Source organism: Lemur catta, chromosome 2 (genome assembly GCF_020740605.2).
Source record: "Lemur catta isolate mLemCat1 chromosome 2, mLemCat1.pri, whole genome shotgun sequence".
NCBI classification, from domain to species: domain Eukaryota; kingdom Metazoa; phylum Chordata; class Mammalia; order Primates; family Lemuridae; genus Lemur; species Lemur catta.
The window spans coordinates 118,931,834-118,952,637 of NC_059129.1; the positions used below are offsets into that span (position 1 = coordinate 118,931,834).

Consider the following 20,804-nt stretch of genomic DNA (forward strand, 5'->3'; position numbering starts at 1 on the left):
CTTTGGGAAAGCTAACATAAAAACATACTAGGAAACCCCTATAATATCTTAAAGTAAAAAGACCAAACTTGAACTATTAGGTTCAAACCACCTGAGGACATAAATATTTGTCTTTCAAAGATATAAGTATATATATTTGTTTATATATTTTATACTTCTCCCACCCTATCCTCAAGTCATCACTAACATAGTAGAAAAACATTTTTTGATATAAAATAAAGTGATTCAAATAAGTGACTTTACAAGAAATCAGCTTTGTTGATTCTGAGAAATATCTAAAATAATATAACATCTCTGATTAAACAGAATTTTATTCAGATGTATAAAGCAAACAATTAAAATATTTATTGTTACATAGCAAATAACCTATTGTCCTACTAATGTATTAAAATGTTACAACATAACATTAACTTACACTATTAAAAAGTAATAACAACAGGATGCTTTCTTTGAAAGCAGAGTTGCATGGGCCTCTTTGGGTTTTACTACACCATCCGTGGCCCACACTCAGGGCAGCAAAGACCCAAGGTACGCATGGCTCTGACCTATTCAAACCTCTCAATAAAGAACTGCCAGAGCCTAGTTTCATATTACTGGTGTCCCAGCTGCATGCGCCACTGACGTGAAGGGCAGTGGGACCCTCTAATGGTACCTCCAGTGCTGTGTGAGGGAGCAGCTCTAATTCTCGCCTCAGAAGAGAGCCTGGCATTCAGCTCCCGGCCCTGCAGCTGCTGTCCCACCCAACAGCTGGCTCACAATGGCCAAACGGCTGCCACCATGAGTGCATGGGAACGAGAAAAATTCATCAGCCAGCTTCTAGCCAGACTGGTCTGAGGCTGGGGGTGAGGTAAGGGAGGGTCAAGTGGGGGGCATTTTCATTCAAGGAAGTAACAACCACAGCAAGAAAAAATGAATCAGAGACAACTCGTGGCAAACTGAAAGGAAAAGAAAAAAAAAATTCCTCAGAACATTAACACAGAGAAAGAAGAATAGAGAGGGAACTGCTGGTCTTAAAGACAGACACTTCCCGATCTGCAGTTTTATGAAGCCTGACCGCTGGTGTAGGTGCCTGATACAGAAGAGCAATAAAGTCTTCTCTGTTCCAGCAGAAGATGGTGGAAGCTTGTGACCCCAAGGACTAACCCTGTGTCCCAGCCATCTGGCCCCTTCTGTTCTCACCTAAAGCCCCAACTCCTTGTACAAATTTCCTGACAGTTTCTACAGGGTCTGGTGAGAGTCCGTAGAGTTCTGCAGACCCAGGAATAGGAGTGACAAGTCGGCCAGCCAAACTCAGACTCAGTGTCACTCTTGGGCCACTTTCCACAATATTGCTAGACAGAATATTGAATGAAGTGGCTTCTTTTCTTATTCCCACCCCCATCCAAAGACTAAGGGGACAGAGTGTGCCTGATGTGATCAGGTGTGACACCTTCCATTCACCTACCTGGTTTGCCCTCTCCTAACCACACTTGCCGCCACACTGCAAGCTCCATCTCTGCCAGGGACTAAGGATGCCTTCCTGCTCCCCAGGACTGCAGCTGGCAAGGGCTGGACCAGACCATGTTGTTCGTATCACCCAGGGTACTTGGCAGTTTTAGGCAACCAGTAAGTACTAAATTAATACCTGCTGACTGATATCTACCCATTGCTTGCTTCCTTCCTCTCCCTGCTGTGGTCATCTTAAATGATCACAAGTTATATTATTTTTATGAGATTTATTTTTATTTGAATAATTATCTCTAATGAGTACTTAGATGGTGGTAGGTGGGGTATAATTTTACTGCCTACCATCATAAATTCACAAGTAAAAAACAAAAAAGTACTTAAAATGACTTACAAGAATGCAAGTTTATTATCCATATCATCAATTACACATAAATAGTAGACATAAAACTTTCTAATAAACAAAGTGCATAATAAAAATAAACATCTTGGTTTGACACTTAAGGAAGAGGGCTGGCTGGGCAGACCAAGAAACAGACACAAAAAAGATAGAAAATAACATAGAGAATGAGAAAAATGCATTAGACTTAAAGGTCTGGCTGTTACAGCCACATATATAGACTTTACAGTCAGAAATACAGGGAAGTCAAATTCTCACTTTCTACCAACTCTGATTTGGGCCCATTCTTCGGCTTCCGTAACCCACGATTTCTTCAACTGTAAAAAGGGGATCACAATATCCATCTCATAGGTAGTGCTTTGCAAACCTTATTTCATTCTATTGCTTCCTGAAGAGTAAATATGCATGCAAAGTACTTTCCCCAGTGCCTTTAATATATCTTCTTTTTTTGCAATAATAAAACTAAATTAGTTTATCACCTTTTGGTCTATATCCCTTCTTCACATAATTTTGTATTTCCAAAGGTGATATGTTATGTACATTAAAGAATACCTATATAAATATTCCTATCCACAAAAAGTTAATAAATCAGACTCTGGGTTCAACAAAATACAGTTGCTCCATTCATGGGCCAGATAAAATGAAAACCAAACTCTTTTCCTTAGAGAAAACTGTCTGATGATAATGTCAGCCCTTTCCACAAAGCTGTCCTACTATGGTGAAGTCTCTTCTCAGAAATGGAGATAAGATATAAATAACACAATCCCTTCTCTCATGAAAATAATTACCGGTATGACTCATCGAAGTGCTTCTACGTACATGTTAAAGTATTACCCAGCTAAGCTTTTCCAAATTTTGCCTGATAAGAATCCATCTGGCAAATTTGTTAAAAGACAGATTTACCCATGGCCCACCTGGAACATCCTTCAACATTCTCTAGGGGAGGAGCCCTAGAAGTTCTATTTTAGTGACAGCTCCAGGCGATTCATGATCAGGCAAGATGGATTTTCTCAGTGTTTCCCAAATGTTAAGGTATAGGCAAAAATGCAAAACTCAGGAGAGCTGGCACCCATATCAGATTTCAATAAAATTTATCTTGGTTTATTAAAAAAACAAAAAGTATTTCACCAGCTACTTAAGGGCAGGAGCATTCACTCACTCAATATGGTATCCTTCTCAACTTTCCCTGACAGCGCCTACTCCACACCCAAAATATGAACTCAGTAAATATTTATCTTCTGAACAAACATCAAGTTAAATAAGAGACTAATAAAAGTTACAAGGAATCCTATAATGGACTTCCAACAGAAGTAAACTGAAATTAAAATGTGATCCTAGAATATCAGTATTTTTAATCACTTTTGAACATGAAATCAGAAGGTGATGAACTCAAGTTGGAGGTGAAAATGTTACATTTTTATTTTCACTAACTTCTTTTTTTTTTTTTCTTTTCTTTCTTTTCAAGAGACAAGGTCTTACTCTGTCTCTCTCAGGCTAGAGTGCAGTGGCGTGATCATCACTCACTGCAACCTCAGACTCCTGGAGTTCAAGTGATCCTCCTGCCTCAGCCTCCCAAGGAGCGAGACTACAGGCATGTGGCACTATGCTCAGCTAGTTTTTATTTTAGAAATGGGGTCTTGCTGTGTTGTCCAGGCTGGTCTTGAACTCCTGGCCTCAAATAATCCTCCTGCCTCAACTTCCCCCACAAAGTGCTAGGATTATAGGTGTGAGCCACCATGCCCAGGCTTCACTAACTTCTAACTGAAATTTAGCATTACCATCAATTACACATGTAACAGAAAAAAACCTGGTTAATATCAGAGGCACCTTAGTCACTAGTAGAAATAAAAAATACTTCCATATGAAATATCATTTGTGCTAACCAGTATTTTGAAATCACAGTAGATACTAGATACTGATAATTAATATATTAACAAAAATACACACCTATTATTTTATCCCAAATTTTATATTACTGTTTTGAGAATGTAACTTAGTAATCATAGCTCTGTGTACTTTATTATAATTATACGTTTAAGACACTATTCTAAGAGGCAGTCTATACAGTTCACCTGACCGTCAAAAGAATCCAAGACACAAAATAAGATGGGGTTTTTTTCCTGCCTTAGGTTACAGAAATTTTTTTTTTAACTAAGCAGCATAGCGAGTAGCTGTACTAGTATTGGTTAGTTAGAGAAGCTCCTTAATCCTACTCTCTATCCACTACAAATCTGAGGGTGAAACAGTCTTGGTTAACCAAGTCTTCTGACATTTCCCTACAACATTTTCAATACATGTTCTCAGAAAAAGTGTTAAAGATGATTCTCAATTATCCTCTAACAACAGAAACCTCTAGAAAAAGAAAGCTTGATAATGAATAATAACACTGCATTTACATTCATCCGATGCCAAAAGGGTTGGAAAGAACCTCAGAGTACATGGTCCAAATTTCCATGAAGAATGGGATTGGCCTAACTCTTGTCTAAGTGGCTATGAATATTTGAACACCTCTGGGATCACAAACCACATGGGGCTATCAGGACCCCATACTCCCTTGGCTTTTGTGACATTTCAAACGCCTATAATTCTGCTACCTCAAAAGAACATTTTATCCTTTACATCAAAACTTCTCACACTTTAAAGGTACATATGAATCACGTGAAGATCTAGTCAAAACGCAGATTCTATTTCAGCAGGTCTAGGGTGAGAGCCTGGAATTCTTTGTTTCTAACAAGCTTCTATGTGGTGCTAACACAGCTGGTCCTTGGAACACTCTTTGAGTAGCACAGCTCTAGATCTCTTTTTACATAGAAATTCCTGTCTTTTCCCCAAAAGCCAAATGTAGAGAGACATTTTTCAAGTCCTGTTAGCTTGTCAGCCTTCACTGAGTAAACACTAATTACGGTTAGCTTCCTGCAGAAAGCCCTAGCAGGGCAGTTTCCACATTCCTGTATCTGCCTCTCAACTCCTCCCCGGCACAACAAGCAGCTCTACCAAAGACTACCAAGACCCAGCTGTACCAAAGAATGCCAAGGCCCACAGTCCTTTTATCCCACTTGCTAACCACTGTCACCTGACAGAGAAAAGTAACCACAGTCATCAACCGGCAGCATCCTATTAGCAGTCTGAGCGTGTGGTTGCCACAGAAGGGCCTTGACCACACTGACTCTGGATAACAACTCAAGACATATTCACAAAACTCATCTTCTAGTTCTGGCAAAGAGTCTCCCCTTGACCAAACTTTAGTCAGGCTCCTCTGAAGCCTCTTCTCAATTAGGCCTCAACTTTTGGACTTCCATGTCCATCTACACACCATCCAGTTTTAGAAAGAATCTTGCTAATAAGTTGGTTTAGCCATAATTTCCCCATCCTCCCCTGATATCTGATCACTCTCAATATCTGATCAGGTTCCTCATCCACTGCCAGCTCCCAGGTGATGTCAGATCACGCTGGCTTGCCTTCAGCAAGAATCCTGTTAGGTCAGTTTAGCCAGAATCCCCCTAAGTACCTCCTGATGTTTCCTCTGAGTAATTTTCCATCCACTGACCCTCATTCTGCTCCTTGACTGTAAATCCCCACTCTGCCTTGTTGTATTTGCTGTTGAGCCCAATCTCTCTGGTCTATTGCAAAACCCCACTGCAATGGTCCCTACACCTATTCCAACAGTCCTGAACAAAGTCTGCCTTATTGTTTTAACAAGTGTTAGAACAATTTTTTAACAGTTTCTTTCCTCCAAAAAAACCATCTATCTCACCTAATTCCCCATTCAAGCTGAACCCTAAGATCCCAGAGTTATAAGTTTTTCCAAATGCCTAGACATGCCTTCCTCACTTGCTTTTGATGATCCCCAATTTGGCCAGGTGAGAGACATTAACAAATTCAACCCAACTCACACTGTATTACCAAATGTTAAAAGGATAAAAGTAGTTTTGTCTAAAATCTACATTTTCTCATAGGAATTTATTGCACTGAAACAGATCTCCTTTAATATACCTTTGCCTCAATTAGGTCTAATAGAACTCTACCATAATGCTGGTGTTAGGAGAAAAGTTACAGGCATTATATCACAGTGAAACATTCACTATACAGCTGGGACAATGTCGGATTATAAAGTTTAACTGGATTGAAAAGAATTTTGTTAAAGAATAGTCTACATTTGCAAACAGTTTAATATTTGAGTTTTCAATTCTAGGTTCTCAGGGAGAAATGGTCTGGCTATTAGACAAATTCAACTAATTTTCATAAAGTTAGCTGTAGATATCAACTACATTTCTAACAAGCTCCTCTTTCAATACAGCTTGCAGCAAAATGACATTATAATGCCTGGGCCAAATGCCAAACTTTGTTAACATCAAAAATTCAAGACAATCTTTTTGCTTTAAAGAGAGTTCAAACCCTTAATGATGGTTTCATTTAGACATGAACATAAAAACTATATGGACTTGGAATTCCATATGTAAAAGAAAAACATGTCTCTTGATTCCACATATTTTTAACAACATTTTCCATAGCCAAGTTTACATGAGATTTCTCAACAGACATTTAAAAGCTCTTAACACTAACAATGATAGATTTTCATACTCAGAATGAACTGAAAAGCCTTCCAACTCAGTGTCTCCACCATGAGAGATACAGTACTATACTAAAACCAAAAGACAGTTTAGATTTTTCTCTCCATGAAAAATTTTCATACAAATAATTGTGGCTTTGCTTCACCTTCACTTTATAAGTTAAAGTAAGTATCAAAACTTCCATAAATCCAGGTAATATTCAGTATGAAAAAGAATGAAGCTTACACCCCTGTATTCTATTGTTGAAACTGCATGGGTTTCGAGCAAAGCAGGACTGATTAAGCCGAGTGAGTATAACATTAATAAATCTGTGTGAAAAAAATAGGATACCATACAAATCTATATTGGAAGAATAAGAGTTCTTTTGCCTAGATCTCTAGAGGATTGGATTTTGTCTACATAAACAGGAATTTTTTTAACTGCACGATACAAAAGTTATAAAAGCAAATTAGACTATGCATGGATAAATATATTGCTAATTATAGTTGAGCATTCATTTCCTAAAAAGTAAATGTCTCAGAAAGGACACCCCTCTCTTTATCCCCAAAATTTTTGAGTTAAAGCCTAGATACAAAGTGTGTGCCTAATTTTATATGTATTTTCATCTCACATTTCCTAAGAGAAACTAAAAAGTGTAATAAGGAATTATGAATTCTTATTTACATCTTATTAGCATCTTTTTGTCAAGAATGCTATGGTAAACCCACCCAAACCTATCCTTATCTTAATAACTTCTGCCTTACTGACCTTAATCTCTCCTTGACTTCAGCCATCCCCTTCATGTCCACACCCCAGCTCGTGCCATCACACAGTTCAAGATACAATCATTTCCTCTCCTTCTGTGTCTTCTGCCCACTTATTCCCACTGTGCCTGCTCTTCAGCATCTTTGGACTTCCATCCCTTGCCCCAATTATTTTCCCCCAGCCTATCAGCCCATTTCACCTTCAATTACTTTCCTTCCTGAGACCCCCTGAATACTCACCTTGATTACATCTCATCAGCACCTCCAGTTTTCTCAATCCTTTGTCCTCTTATAACTACCATGAACAGAGCCAAGAGAACCCTTCCAATACTCCATTTTTCCACTAATACACCCAGGCTGTTGACGGCAATTAGAGACAAACACATAAATATATTCTGCTGCCATCACAATTTTATGATCGCCAGTCTCAGCAGAACTATTAACAGAAATTCACACGCTAGCCCTTTGTTGGCTGTCTCTCTTGGTCCCACTGCTACCCTACTCACTCTTAAGCAGATGGTTTTACCCTCTATTTCATAGAAATGTTAGGCTGCACTTTGCTTAGCTCAAATTTTTTAACAACTGCACCACCTCTTATCCTGTTTCTTGCAGACTCTGGATGAGGTTGCCCTCTTTATTCAAAGCTAATCCTCTTCATGACTCTAGAACCCTTTGTCATCATCACTTTCTCTGTCTTCAACCATCCATATCCTTTTCTTAGGCTTTGTCATAGCCAAAGTTATGTTCACTGATGCAAATCTGCCAACCCCAAAACCCTTAGTAAGCTCTCTGCACTGTCCAATATGATAGCCACCAGTCACATAAGGCTACTTAAATTAGTGATAATAAATAAAATCTAAGTTCACTTCCTCAGTCACACCAGCCATATTTCAGGTGATCAACAGCCATATGAGGCTAATGGCCACCATACTGGACAGGGCAGGTCTGGAATGTTCCCATGATCACGAAAACTTCTATTGGAAGTGCTGGTCCACATCCTCTAGTATCACCCGATGATCTGTTCTTCTCCTCATGGCCAGGCTTCTTTAAATGAGAGTTTACACTAATGCTCAAATTCTTTGCCATTTTCTTCAGCCTTCACCAACTTCCTGATCCCCAAACATCATCTAGCCAACAGCCTACAAACATGTCCAACTTGGCAAAATGAAAATTAAATTCACTCTCTGCTGACTAATCTACCACAAACTGCTTCTCCTCCTCCAAGGTCATTGTGTAAAAGTTTGTCTCCAACAAACTCCCCAGCTACCCCAACCCTGACACCTGGAACTTATTATCCTCAACCCCTCCCTCACCCTCCTGCCTCAGAGCTGATCAGTCATAAAGCCCTACAGGTATCACCTGCACAGCATCTGTCTCTTCCCCTTCACCCCTGACACCACTGCCCTAGTATTCCTCTCTTCTGGGCTAGACGACTACAATAGTCTCCTGACTTCTCTGCCTCCGGTCTCAGCCCCCTACATCATCTTTCTTGATACCAAGAATGTATTCTTTCTGAAATGCAAATATGGCCATATATCTTCCTATTTAAAATCTAGGTTTCTTAGCATGAGATACAAGATCTTCCAAAATATGATCTTTGCCTATCTTTCCAGCTGCTTTCCCTTCAGCACTCCCCACAGAATCACCCTAAATCAACCCATGATCCCAGCTGAAACCAAGCACTTGCTGAGAAAACACAGCCCTAAGACCAGTCTCAAACCCCCTTCCAATGTGCCTGCGGCTCATAGGTTTTTCCTACATGGAGATGATGGCACTGCCCCCTCCCTCCTCCAGCCCTGCCAGAGAGCTTGAAATACCTCCTACACATCATGATTGCCCATGCTGGAGCCACTGCTTCCCTTCTGGGTAGAACGTCCCTTCCCTGCTCACATCCAGAACATTGGTCATAATTCTCAGTGGCTATAATGGAATGTCAACACTAAACTGCTCATCTGATTTCCAAAATTTATAGATCTTCCTTTATGTAACAATATAAAATATTCATACCACAAGTCCTTGACAGGTATAAAACTTAAAAGTATCTCCTATCTAGGCCCTAATAATTGTCCAGCTGGTATTTAGGAGAGGGTATAATATTTAGCTCTATCATTGAATTGAGTTAGATTACTGGAAATTTATACACTTGATAATATTAGCCTGACCAAACGGTTAATCTGTTTTCTGCCCGAACGCACCTGAGGGATATGACATCCCATATCCCTCCTGGTAACATAGTCCATAACATCTTCAACATCACATGTGCAAATTAAACAGTGATGGTACTATTTTTTAACTGGGAAGGGAGGAATCATGGCATGCCCAGAAAATATGAGCATTAATGTGTATTTGTGCATTTGGGTGTGGGTGTGTGTGTGTTTGCGAAGAATGGAGGTAGGAACAAGATTCCTAATAAGTAAGATTCCTAATTGAAAAATCTGTCTCTCAAATGATTATGACACAAAGGAAGAAGTCCCTTTTGAGCAGCACTGGCACGGACTGTCACAGAATCACCATCAATAAGTCAGCTCATGCCCTGAAATTTATTGAGGCCATAACAGAAACACCAACTGTGAAACTCATACTAGGAACTCAGCCCACAACATCCTTTAACACCTTATATGTAAAGTCTTGCAAGACGACTTTCAGAATGCGATAACATGAAAAATTCCTGTGAGGAAAGACAGTATACTTCCACTTTTGCGGTTATGATAGCTATGAAACAGTGTGCCCATTTTTACCTTGACTCACAGAAAGTTCACAAGGGTTACATTTTCCCTAAAATCTAAAGTCTATTTTTTCTACCAGTTTTGCCTGGATTTGAACCTTATCTCCAGCATTTATTGCCCTGAGGACCTTGGGTTAATTGTTTAACTTCTCTATGCCTCAAATTTCTATGTTTATAAAGTGTGGCTGCCAATCTCGACCTTGTAGGCTTATTCTGAAAACTATGAGACGATACATATAAGGTGCTAAGAACTGTGGCTGCTGCGTAGTGAGAATCCCAGAATGATCAGCTATTAACAGCCATTTCTACTTTATTTGGAATATTTTTGCGGTAAAAGCCACCTCTGATTCTTTTTAAAAGAGGTAAGTATAAATAACTATGCCTGGTTACAAGCCTCAACTCAACATATATTATGATATTGCACATCAGGACAGAAAACCACCTTGTGCACTATGTACCACTGAGATGGATTATCGCTGGAGTATTTTCCATGCTAGCTGCTATTGTTTAAGACATACCCAAAATTAAGTTCATTTGTTTACTTATTCTTTACAAAAGTTATTTGACCTAAAATTTAACATGTCTGAAACTACACTCATGATATCCCCTTCCCCCTCCCATCAAGTCCTCCTTCTCTCCTCACTGAGCACCTCCATGTAGCCACAAACCAGGCTTTACTTATTCTTGGTATCTGCCATCTCTCCCTCATACCCAGTCAGTCATCAGATTGATTTTGCCTCCTTCCTAAGTCTCTCTTACTCACTTTTTTATTTACACTGCCACAACCTTAATCAAAACCACCTTTGTGTTTTGGGTGACCACCCCTGCTCAAGTCCCTTCTCGTCCCTTTCCTACTAACAGCCAAAGTGACCTTTTTAAAAGGCAAAACTGGTCATCTCACATCCTTGCTTCAGCCCATCAATGGCTAACCATTTTCTTAGGAAAAACTAAATTACCCAAGCCTTAATATATAGCCTACATGGCCCCATGTGATCTGACCCTTGTTGACACTCGGCCCTCCTCTAACCTACTCTCATCCCCCTCACACTAACCGCAGGAGGCTTCTTTCCAATTTTCAAGTAGACAGCTGCTCCTGCCTCAGGCTGGGTGACGGAACATGGGAGGTGCAGACACGAGGCCCTAAGTCCACTCACACTTTAGGTCTCTGCTTAGGCAACATTCCCGCCTAAGAAGAGTCTTCCCGTTAGTGTCCTGACTTTTTCCTATAGAGCAGTAATCAAAATTTAATAAATGGGCAATTAGTTTTTTCACTGTCTCTTCAACTAGAACATATGCAGAAGCAACCATGAGGCCAGGGTCTACGTCTTCATTGTTTACTGTTAGATCCTCAGCAGTTAGTATATTGCTTTGCACATAGGTAATATTTTTTTTTAATTGTGACAAAAAAACACATAACATAAAATCTGCCATTTTAACCATCTGTTAGCATCCAGTTCAGTAGTGTTAACTGTGTTCCCATTATTGTGCAACAGATCCCTAAAACTTTTTCATCTTGCAAAACTGAAACCCATTAAATAACAATTCTCCATTTCCCCTTCCATAAGTCCCGGGCAACCACAATTCTACTGGAATTCCTCATTAAGTGGAATCATACAGTGCTTGTGTTTTAGTGATTAGCTTGTATCACTTAACATAATGTCTGCTAGGTTCACACATGCTATAGCATCTGACAGGATTCCCTTCTTTTTAAGGCTGAATAATATTCCATTATATTTATAAACCACATTTTCTTTATCTCATTCATCCATTGATGGACATTTAGTTACTTGTACCTCTTGGCCATTGTGAATAATGCTGCAATGAATGTGAGTGTCCAAATATCTCTTCAAGATCTTGCTTTCAGTTCCTTTGGATATAGACCCAGAAGGGGGATTGCTGTATCATATGATAGTTCTACTTTTAATTTTTTGCAGAACCGCCCTACTGTTTTCCATAGCAATTGTACCATTTTACATTCCCACCCGCAGTGCACAAGGGTTCCAATTTCTTCACATCCTCACTGACATCTGTTATTTTCTGTTTTTACGACAGTAGCAATCCTTATGGGTGTGAGATGGTACACAGGTAACAAACATTAGTTAATGTCTCAATATGATGAGGCTACAAAGATAAATAAGGCATGGTCTCTACTCTCAAGGAGTTCGTAGAGTAATAGGGAGAAACAGTAACACATAAATAAGGTTTATACTAAATGTTTAGATAACAGACAGAAGAAACTGCCAACGACCTTCTACAGTAGGCTGTTAAGTAGATGGGTCTGAGATTCAGGTGTTTAAGACACGGATTAGACACATACATTGAAAGTTGTCAAAATATAGTAAATCCTACTATCTAAATACTACTCTTTCTTATGCAAAACTAGTGTTCAGAAATACCAGATTTCTTCATGTGGCATATCCTATTTCTACTAACAGAACACATTAGTCTACACAAATTTTACAACATACTGAACTGTGTTCCCTATTTTACAAAGATTAAACGCTCATATGAACCTACCAATGTGTAATCTCAAAAAAAGTAGGTACCAATAGCCAAATTTCCACCACATTCTCTTTTGCAGCTTTGAGGGCCAACAGAAGAGAAATGCTTGGAAACATTATTAAGGTCACCTTGTAATTTATAGCCTTAAATAATGCCTAGTTTATTTAGTCACATATGTTATTATTTCTGAGAAGAGTACTCTAAACACACTTCTAATAAGAATACTCACATACTATTCAGCAGGCAAGCATGCAATTTAAAATTGTCTTTAGTCTAAACATGGAATTAAACCACAAACTAGATATCAAGAATTTAAAACTAAGCAAGTTGAGAAGATGTAATGTATCTATAATTACCACACTTAGTACCCTGTATTTCATTAGTGGGACATGTAAATACAATGTCACGTAGGCAAATAAAATTCACACTCATGTTCCTCTATTGACTCTTCTGTTCCACTGTGATTTGAATGTTGGATCTTGGACAGTAATCCCTTTCACTGTGGCCATGTGCTCTGGGGATCCTCAGACAGAATCCTTCCAATGTGCCTCCTTCCCTGCTTTTCAGGCATGCTGAATACCTAGCACACAGGTGGCTGCACAATGTGAGCTCATTTGACCAGCCATCCTTAGTACCAAAAGGCCAGACTGAGTGACTGAGAACCAAAAGTGACTGAGATAACACCATTTTTAAAAGTCTGTGTTGTCTTTATGCCAGAACACCAATTTTCAATTGATGACATTCCATTCTGTCTGTTCATGATATAAGTGGAAAATACACACACACACATTCAAAATGCCAAAAAGGTACAGGACATTTCCTCTACACAAGATAATTTTTCAATTTACCAAATTCCTATAGTGAAATCTTAATAACACATAAGTTATGTTAAAGCTAAATTTTATACTGAGATAAACTGGTTAAGAAAAATATATATAACATGTTCTAAAAAGAAACAAATAAACTTGAAATCACTTACCTTCTGCTCAGGGTTTTCCTGAAACATAAGTCCAAAGTAGTCCTTCTCCAAGAGATTGAGGTGTTCACATACTTTGTCAAATAACACTTGTCCCTTAGCAGGTTTCTGGAGGAAAAAAATAGCATTTTTACTTTTTAAGCACTAAAGATTCCGTAAGTACTGTAAGTAAAGGACAGCATATCAGATACATGATTTACTGAAAATTACCATAAAATATTTCTTTTCTAATTTTCTCACAATATGAAAATGTTTCATAATCTTTTTCACTTTAGCCCTCGCACCCCACACACACACATACAAAGCATAAAATCTAAAATGAAATCATGGTCAAATGCCCTCTGCTTTATTGATGCTCTATGCAAATATAAAAAGGACTAAAAAGGCAAAATGCTAGCAGTTCATTTACTTATTTTAAAAATGGTACAAAAATACGTTCAGACTGCTTCAGTGGCTCATGACACATCTACAAGGCATACTCCCAGGGAAAATCATTCAGTACTGAATAGCTGAAATTATTCAATATATCCTAACATAATTTATCCCACCAACATTTAGTGTGATATTTGATTTTTGTTCCATGATATCTGTAGAATAGAATTTTTTTCAATACAAGCTATGCTTCTATTTACAATTCTCTAGAGAATGATATGGTAGTCATTCTTTGGGATAAATTTTCAGAATACAAGATAACAGAACTAGACAATAAGTCAACTGCCCCTAAGGATTTAACATATTGTTGCCTTGAAAAGATTTTTTTTTTTTCATTTAAGAAGCTGCTGTGAACAGAGATGTAAAAGCCTTTTGACAGCCATAGAAGAAAAGCTCATTGTCTAATCAATGGCAAAACATAATCAAAGTAGTGATTCATTTCCAATTAAGATGCATATCCCTGGGACACCCCAACTGCGAGGTCAGGTCAGACACACACCTCCTCCCCAGATGCGTTGATAAGAACCACCACCGGACTGCTAGTGAAAAAAGAACAAGCCATCAGACTTTTCCAACCTCAAAATGGATGCCCTTTATCAAAATTGTGTAACTGTTAGTTCATCCATTGTGTGAAAATTAATGTTCCTTCACACATATATCTTGAGGAGGATAATCTGATACATACTATTATTAAGTCTTTTACAGCAACATTTCTAAATGGAATAGAATTGCATCAAATTGTAAAGGGAAGAAGAAACCCACAGAGATTACATTATTTCACCATAATAAGGAATGTGCTATACATATCACTATGGATTCACAATCAGGATTTAATATCCAGTTAAATTACTAAGTATTAACACATTTAAGATACATATGTGCTTGTATGTCTATATATTAAAGGTACACATAATGTAGCTTACGTGAATATTGGGCTCTGTATGCCAAGTACCAAAGTTCTAAATACATTTCCATTACTCACAAGCTATGTGCAAGACACTTAACTTCTGTTTGCCTTAGTTTGCACATCTGTGAAATGGAGATAATAGAACCTATCACAAAGGGTATGGTAAGTACTAAATCAGTTGTAATACACAACAATTGATTATGATGCTATTTGAAATTAAAAAGGTTATTTAAGACAACTGGTATCTATACATATACACCTCAGTTCAAAGAGAAAACATTCCAACATTGGCTTAAAGTCAATTTTTATTAATAAATCATACTTTCTCACTGGTTTCCACTTCAAAAATAGAAACATGTTCTCATGGACAGAATTCCCCCAAAATATTAAGAGGAAACATCCATGAAGCTCACGGCCACACTTCGGTGTTAGTATGCTGGCTGTATAACAGGTACCAGCACAGGGGCTGGAGGCAGACCCAGTTCTATCATTTGACATTTTGTGAGCATTTACCATTACTGGACAAGTGTGACAACAGGGAAACCACCTAGGCTTCCTATCTATAAAGTGGGGATAATAGCTATGTCACAGCTCACCATGAGAATCAAACTAACGCAATGAGATATAGGATATGTCAGGGTGCCAAAGTGCCTCACAATCAACCAGAACCGAATTCTGATGCCAGCTGCTCTTTCACTACCCACAGCTAACAAACACCAAAACATCTACATGCTCAGACTGTTTCTCTACTATTCTCTCCTACCATCTCCAGGAAATAGATATTTCAAATGCTTGATGAGATCCCGAATGCACACACATATCACTTAAACTTTCATTCAGCATCTCCACTCTTGATGAACTCAAAATCTGGCAGGAAAAATGAAAATGCAACACCACCATGAGGCGTGTGTTGAAAGATGATATTTAACATGTACGGAGTGCTATGGGAACACCAAGAATGGAATGAGTAACTGTGTCTGAGAGAAACCACAGCTTCACCAAGAATATGACATCCGAAGTGAATCTCAGAAGAGGAAATGATTTTTTGAGGGAGAGAAAACATATTCAAAAGAACTTATTTTTCACTCTCGAGGTTTATAGACCCCGGCAGAGTCAAGTTCTGTTCAACAGATACTGAAGGATACAGTTAGATGAAGAAAGGAACCATCCATAATGGACAAGTCATGCAATATGACTGCTGCCTACACTGTTCCACTCTCAGATGACTGTAAGGGCTTGCCAAACTAAAAGACTCAATGTATTAATGTATTGATCCAGCATCTAACATGTGTCAGTTCCTATGTTAAGACAGTGGGGAAATGAATAACTCATACATGGTCTCAGGAAATTTATACTCAACTGGTAGCAACAGAAAATAAGTAGGAAGCCAAAAAGAAAAAAAAAGACACCATTACATATCTACCAGTCTGGACATAACTAGGTACCTAATCCAAAGAATACTGACCAATTGCCTATGAGACAGCCTGATACAAGAGCTCTGCTCAATGACAGTGTTGTACTCTGAGGATAAGGATTACCAGATACAATCACATCTTCCATTTAGGAGCTGAAATACAAGATAGATAGCCACACACACACACACACACACACACACACACGTCGTAGAGTAACATGCTGCAAACACACAGGGAGAAACAGAAGGCAGTAGGCAGCAGCCAAGGGTATCAGGAAGCCTACCTCTATCTAGCAAAGCATGTTCTACTGGTCCCATGAGATGTTCCACATATATGCCCCACATCCCCCAAAAGGGAAGTAGCGTGGGATAAGAAAAATTCAGCTTACTGCACACAACTACTGAACATCAAAACTCCAATTTTATATTAGATAGCTTGATAAGTTCTGCAGCAAAAAAATCCTGTTTCCTATCATTCAACCTGATGTTTCCCAAAATTATTAGGCTAGAGTCCACTACCTTTTTTTTTTCCAGGGGAGAATTGATATTTTATTGTCACTTACAATCAGATGGCAGTTGGGTCTACAGTCTTCCATGCTTCATAGTTTTTGTACATAAAAAGTGATAAGTTTTAAATAGCCAATGGCTGGTTATAGTTTCAGAAAACCTCATTAGACTAATTCATTAATAGTGGCTTCAATCTTTTCCTTACTAGCTCTAGAAAATTCATCCACCTTTTGTCCTTTTTTTAAAAAAACTGAAGGTTGGCATGCATTTCACTTCACATTCTGAAGCAACGTCCTGACAGTTATTCACATCTACTTCAACAATGGAATGCTTTTGAGAGAGGGAATGAAAGAAAGGCTTGATCATTTTGCAAGGCCCACACCACATAGCTGAGAAGTCCTCCACTTCAAGTTTATCTCTGGCAGCATCCAAGGCTTCCTGAAAAGAATACTTGCTCTCAATCTGCTTCACCATTCTGGCTGTTGGGGTCTGGTGACCAACTGAACCAACAGAAATGGATCTAGGGCGCCAGACCAAGCTTGAGGGAGAACGTACAGCCCTTCACTGTCTTTTTTAATACAACATTTCCTCACTTACTCTACAGCAAAATTACTGTTCTACAGACCATACCTCAAGAAATACAGTAGAGAAAGTAAAGAAATCTGAAAATCTGAAACCCAAAATTTTCCAAAATCTGAAATTGTTTAAGTACCAACATGTCTCAAAGGAAATGTTCACTGAAGCATTTTGGATTTCAGATTTTTGGATTTGGGGTGGTCAATAAGGCAAATATTCCAAAATATAAAAAAATCAGAAATCCGAAACACTTGTGGTCCCAAGCATTTTGGATAAAGGATATTCATCCTGTACGGCTATCTGGCCCTCATGCAGATTTGGAGACTGGTATTAGCATTATCTGTTTGATTCAAAAATGCCAAAAGAGAATTCAGTTTAAACTGGTCCAAGATTAGATGGACCCAGCTACCTGGCAGAAGCAAATAATTCCCATAGACAAAAATCCCGACAAATATAATCGAAAATCATAAAACACACAAGGAAATGGGCCACCACTGTTGAGAGTTAGACACAGTATCAGAATCAGATCTTCAGAGACTGCAGATAATGGAATTATCAAGTACAGAACACAAAATAAGTATGTTTTCTCTGTTTAAAGAAACAAATATTTTAAAATATCTCAAAGGAAATGACTATCAAAAAGTGGATTTTGAAAAGAAGAATCAAATAGAACATCTAGAATTTAAAACTATAATAACCAAATTATAATCTAAATGGACAGAATACAACACAGCTGAAGAGAAAATTAGTGAACTGGAAGATAGATTTGAAACATGGCCAAGAAAGACCAAGAGAAGGAAAATGTGAAAGAACTTCACACACACGAAGCATAAAATAAGGTGGTCTATCTTTACCTAGCAAAATAAATAAAATTAAGTTAATCTACAATCATCTTATTCCACTAATTTATTATTCATGCTCATTAACATTTAAAAGGGTTTAACATGCATTTAAAAAAATAGCTATAATAAAGACATCGAAACAAAAGAGAAAGACACATGAGCTAGGGAAATAAAAAGAAATGAGGAAAGACAATTGTAATAGAAAACCCAGAGAAGTTACTCTTAAAACTAAAACCTAAAAGTGATCTGCTTTTGGAAGCTAATTCAAAAAGGCAAACAAAATAGGCAACATATTTCTTCTTATATTTTAAAAAGTGTCAGATTATCAGGAGACACACATTAAAGTGCTACACATCAATGTTCCAAGTTACTAGTTTTATTAACATAACACTAATCTGCAATCAAACTTGCTTGAGTATGCTCTCATAGCCATACCATCCAGTGGCTCACCAAAATTCTTTTTTTGCCTTCACACTGTTCACAGCACACTCCATAAATAATAATTCTCATTTTGGGGCGAGGAACCAAGGCACAACTCATAATGCTGGTACATAAAGATGTACGGGGCCATGTGAGTTGAAATTGTTCCTTGAAATTGTTCCTCCTCCCCTCCAAGATTCTAGTACACACCACCTGTCTCGAGAATAACCAATGCTTAACACAGTGGAAGAAAGTACTGCAGTTCAGTGTCCCGAGTTTGACCCTCAGCCCTACCTCTTTACAGCTCTGTAACCATGCAAGTTACTTAACTTCTCTATGCCTCAGTTTCCTCTCTTTAAAATAAAAATACCCACCTTATACTGGCAGTGAGACAATTAAATGAAGTGTATTTAAAGTACTTAATAAAATGTTTGGCATATTACACGGATTCATTGAAGGCAGCTGCAATCACAGGAGCTGCTCTAAAAATAATAATTGATTTTAAATATGGTTTAAAAGCTTTCACAGTTATTTAATACAACTTCCTTATTTCATAAATGAAGAAACTAAGGTTATAGAGAGTTTAACTGATCTAATTTCCCAGTGTGATTTTCTGGCTTTCTTTTTAAAGAATTAAATTCTTACTTGTGATATCCATAAACATTAGTATTCTATACTTCTACCCAAGAAGGCAATTTTCTATTTTCACTGTTTTGTTTTTTTATAGACAACAACTTGAGTTCTATTGCACAAAAGACTACAAAAATACATTTGTTAACCAAGCAAAACACACAGATATTTTGTTTTATAACTTATACCTAATATACTAGTACATGGAGCTGGTTCATTAGTTGTTATAGCAATTTGGGGGTATTGCCCCAGATAGAGAGAACTACTAGCTTACTATGACATATTCTAAATTGCCTTTTTTACCTTGATTTATTTCCAAGTGTCAAAACTCCACCCCTACTCCTAGACAAATCTCTAAATTCTCCTTCCCTATGAAGCCTATTCCAATCTCTCAATATGTCATCTTTCTCCTTCAAGAACTTCATTTTGCATCTATGGCACTTGCTCTTATATTTTACTTCTTTTGACATTTATTACTTTTGGAGAGTGAGTTAAGACAAAGTATGTCTTACCCGAGTGCCTCGTACAATAGCACCTCACTGGGTAATTAGCTAATTAATAAGCCAAAAAATACTCTTGAATGTAATGGCTCCATGCCACAATGCCAAGCAAAAAGTTGGCAGAGTTGAATCTAGAATTCAGGCATTCTGACTTGCAGTCTTACACAATCACTGGATCTAGCTCACACGCCACCAACTCATAGATACTCAAGGAACTAAACCAAACACACACTGCCAACCAGGTTGTAGGAGAAGACCAGCAAAGACCCATACTTCCACAATTCTACACTGTACTTAGTTAAACTCTTCCTTAGGAAATTAGAGCATTTCTAAATATTATTTGGGAACTAGAGGAATGATATAAGCAGAAAAGTCAATCTTTCCCTTTCTCTTATTAAGCGCAGGTTCATGTCCCACTTCTATGTAGAAGGGACGAGGATGGTGGGGAGGGTTGTTTTCAGAGTCTTTGCACATTCCTTCACTGAGACATCACTTTCACTGTCATTTCTTCTTACTATCTGAAGCATGCCTTTGCTTTGTAACTGCTCTTATAGTAGAATCTTTATAAGGTACAAACTGCATCAAATTCTATCCTGATAATGTAACACCAAGTTCATTAAACAATAAAAGCCATGCAACTGTTCATAAAACTTGCCAAGTACACTTCAGAAAGAAATCTTACTTTCTATATTAAATGCCAACAAGCTTAACAATCTATTTTTTGCCCTGTCTGCCTCTCCCCTAACCTTACTTACACCACTGACCACCAATATAAAATCAATGGGTTGAAAACTTAAACAAAAAAGTTCTTTGGTCTACTTTCCAAGTATCAAATTTACAAAAAAAAAAAAAAAAAACTACATGATATATTAGAGACATCCAAACAAGAGAGACAAGACGATTCAGATGGGTTTAAAATATATTATTCAAAAAACTGGAAGACTAGCTTTTGGAAACTTTCTTTTAAAAAGAAAAAAAAAAAAAGGCAATGAAATCTACTGCAGACCCAGCTAAAGAAAGGCAGGCTGGAAATCTGAGATGCTGAGCAAAGTCCCCCATGCCGGTGCTGTTATTTGTGGTATTCATTACTGAGGCCAAAACATGACATTTCTGGAGGCCTCTCAACTTGGAGGAATTTGTACAAATGCTTACCCGGCAGATTGCAGTCAATGCCACACACCACTGGCGTTTTATAAAACACCATCACTGTCTCCAT

General features: G+C 38.0%; 1 protein-coding gene and 1 pseudogene across 9 annotated transcripts in view; both read right to left on the bottom strand.

Moving 5' to 3' along the window:
* Positions 1-20,804, bottom strand: part of EPB41L2 (erythrocyte membrane protein band 4.1 like 2) — a 198,700-nt gene that overhangs the window by 63,627 nt on the left and 114,269 nt on the right. For all 9 annotated transcript variants that reach the window (XM_045544357.1, XM_045544356.1, XM_045544353.1 and 6 more), the window contains exon 4: positions 13,364-13,468. In XM_045544357.1, the coding sequence (XP_045400313.1) occupies positions 13,364-13,468 (105 nt within the window). The remainder of the gene's footprint in view (positions 1-13,363; positions 13,469-20,804) is intronic.
* Positions 16,785-17,094, bottom strand: LOC123633260 (annotated as a pseudogene).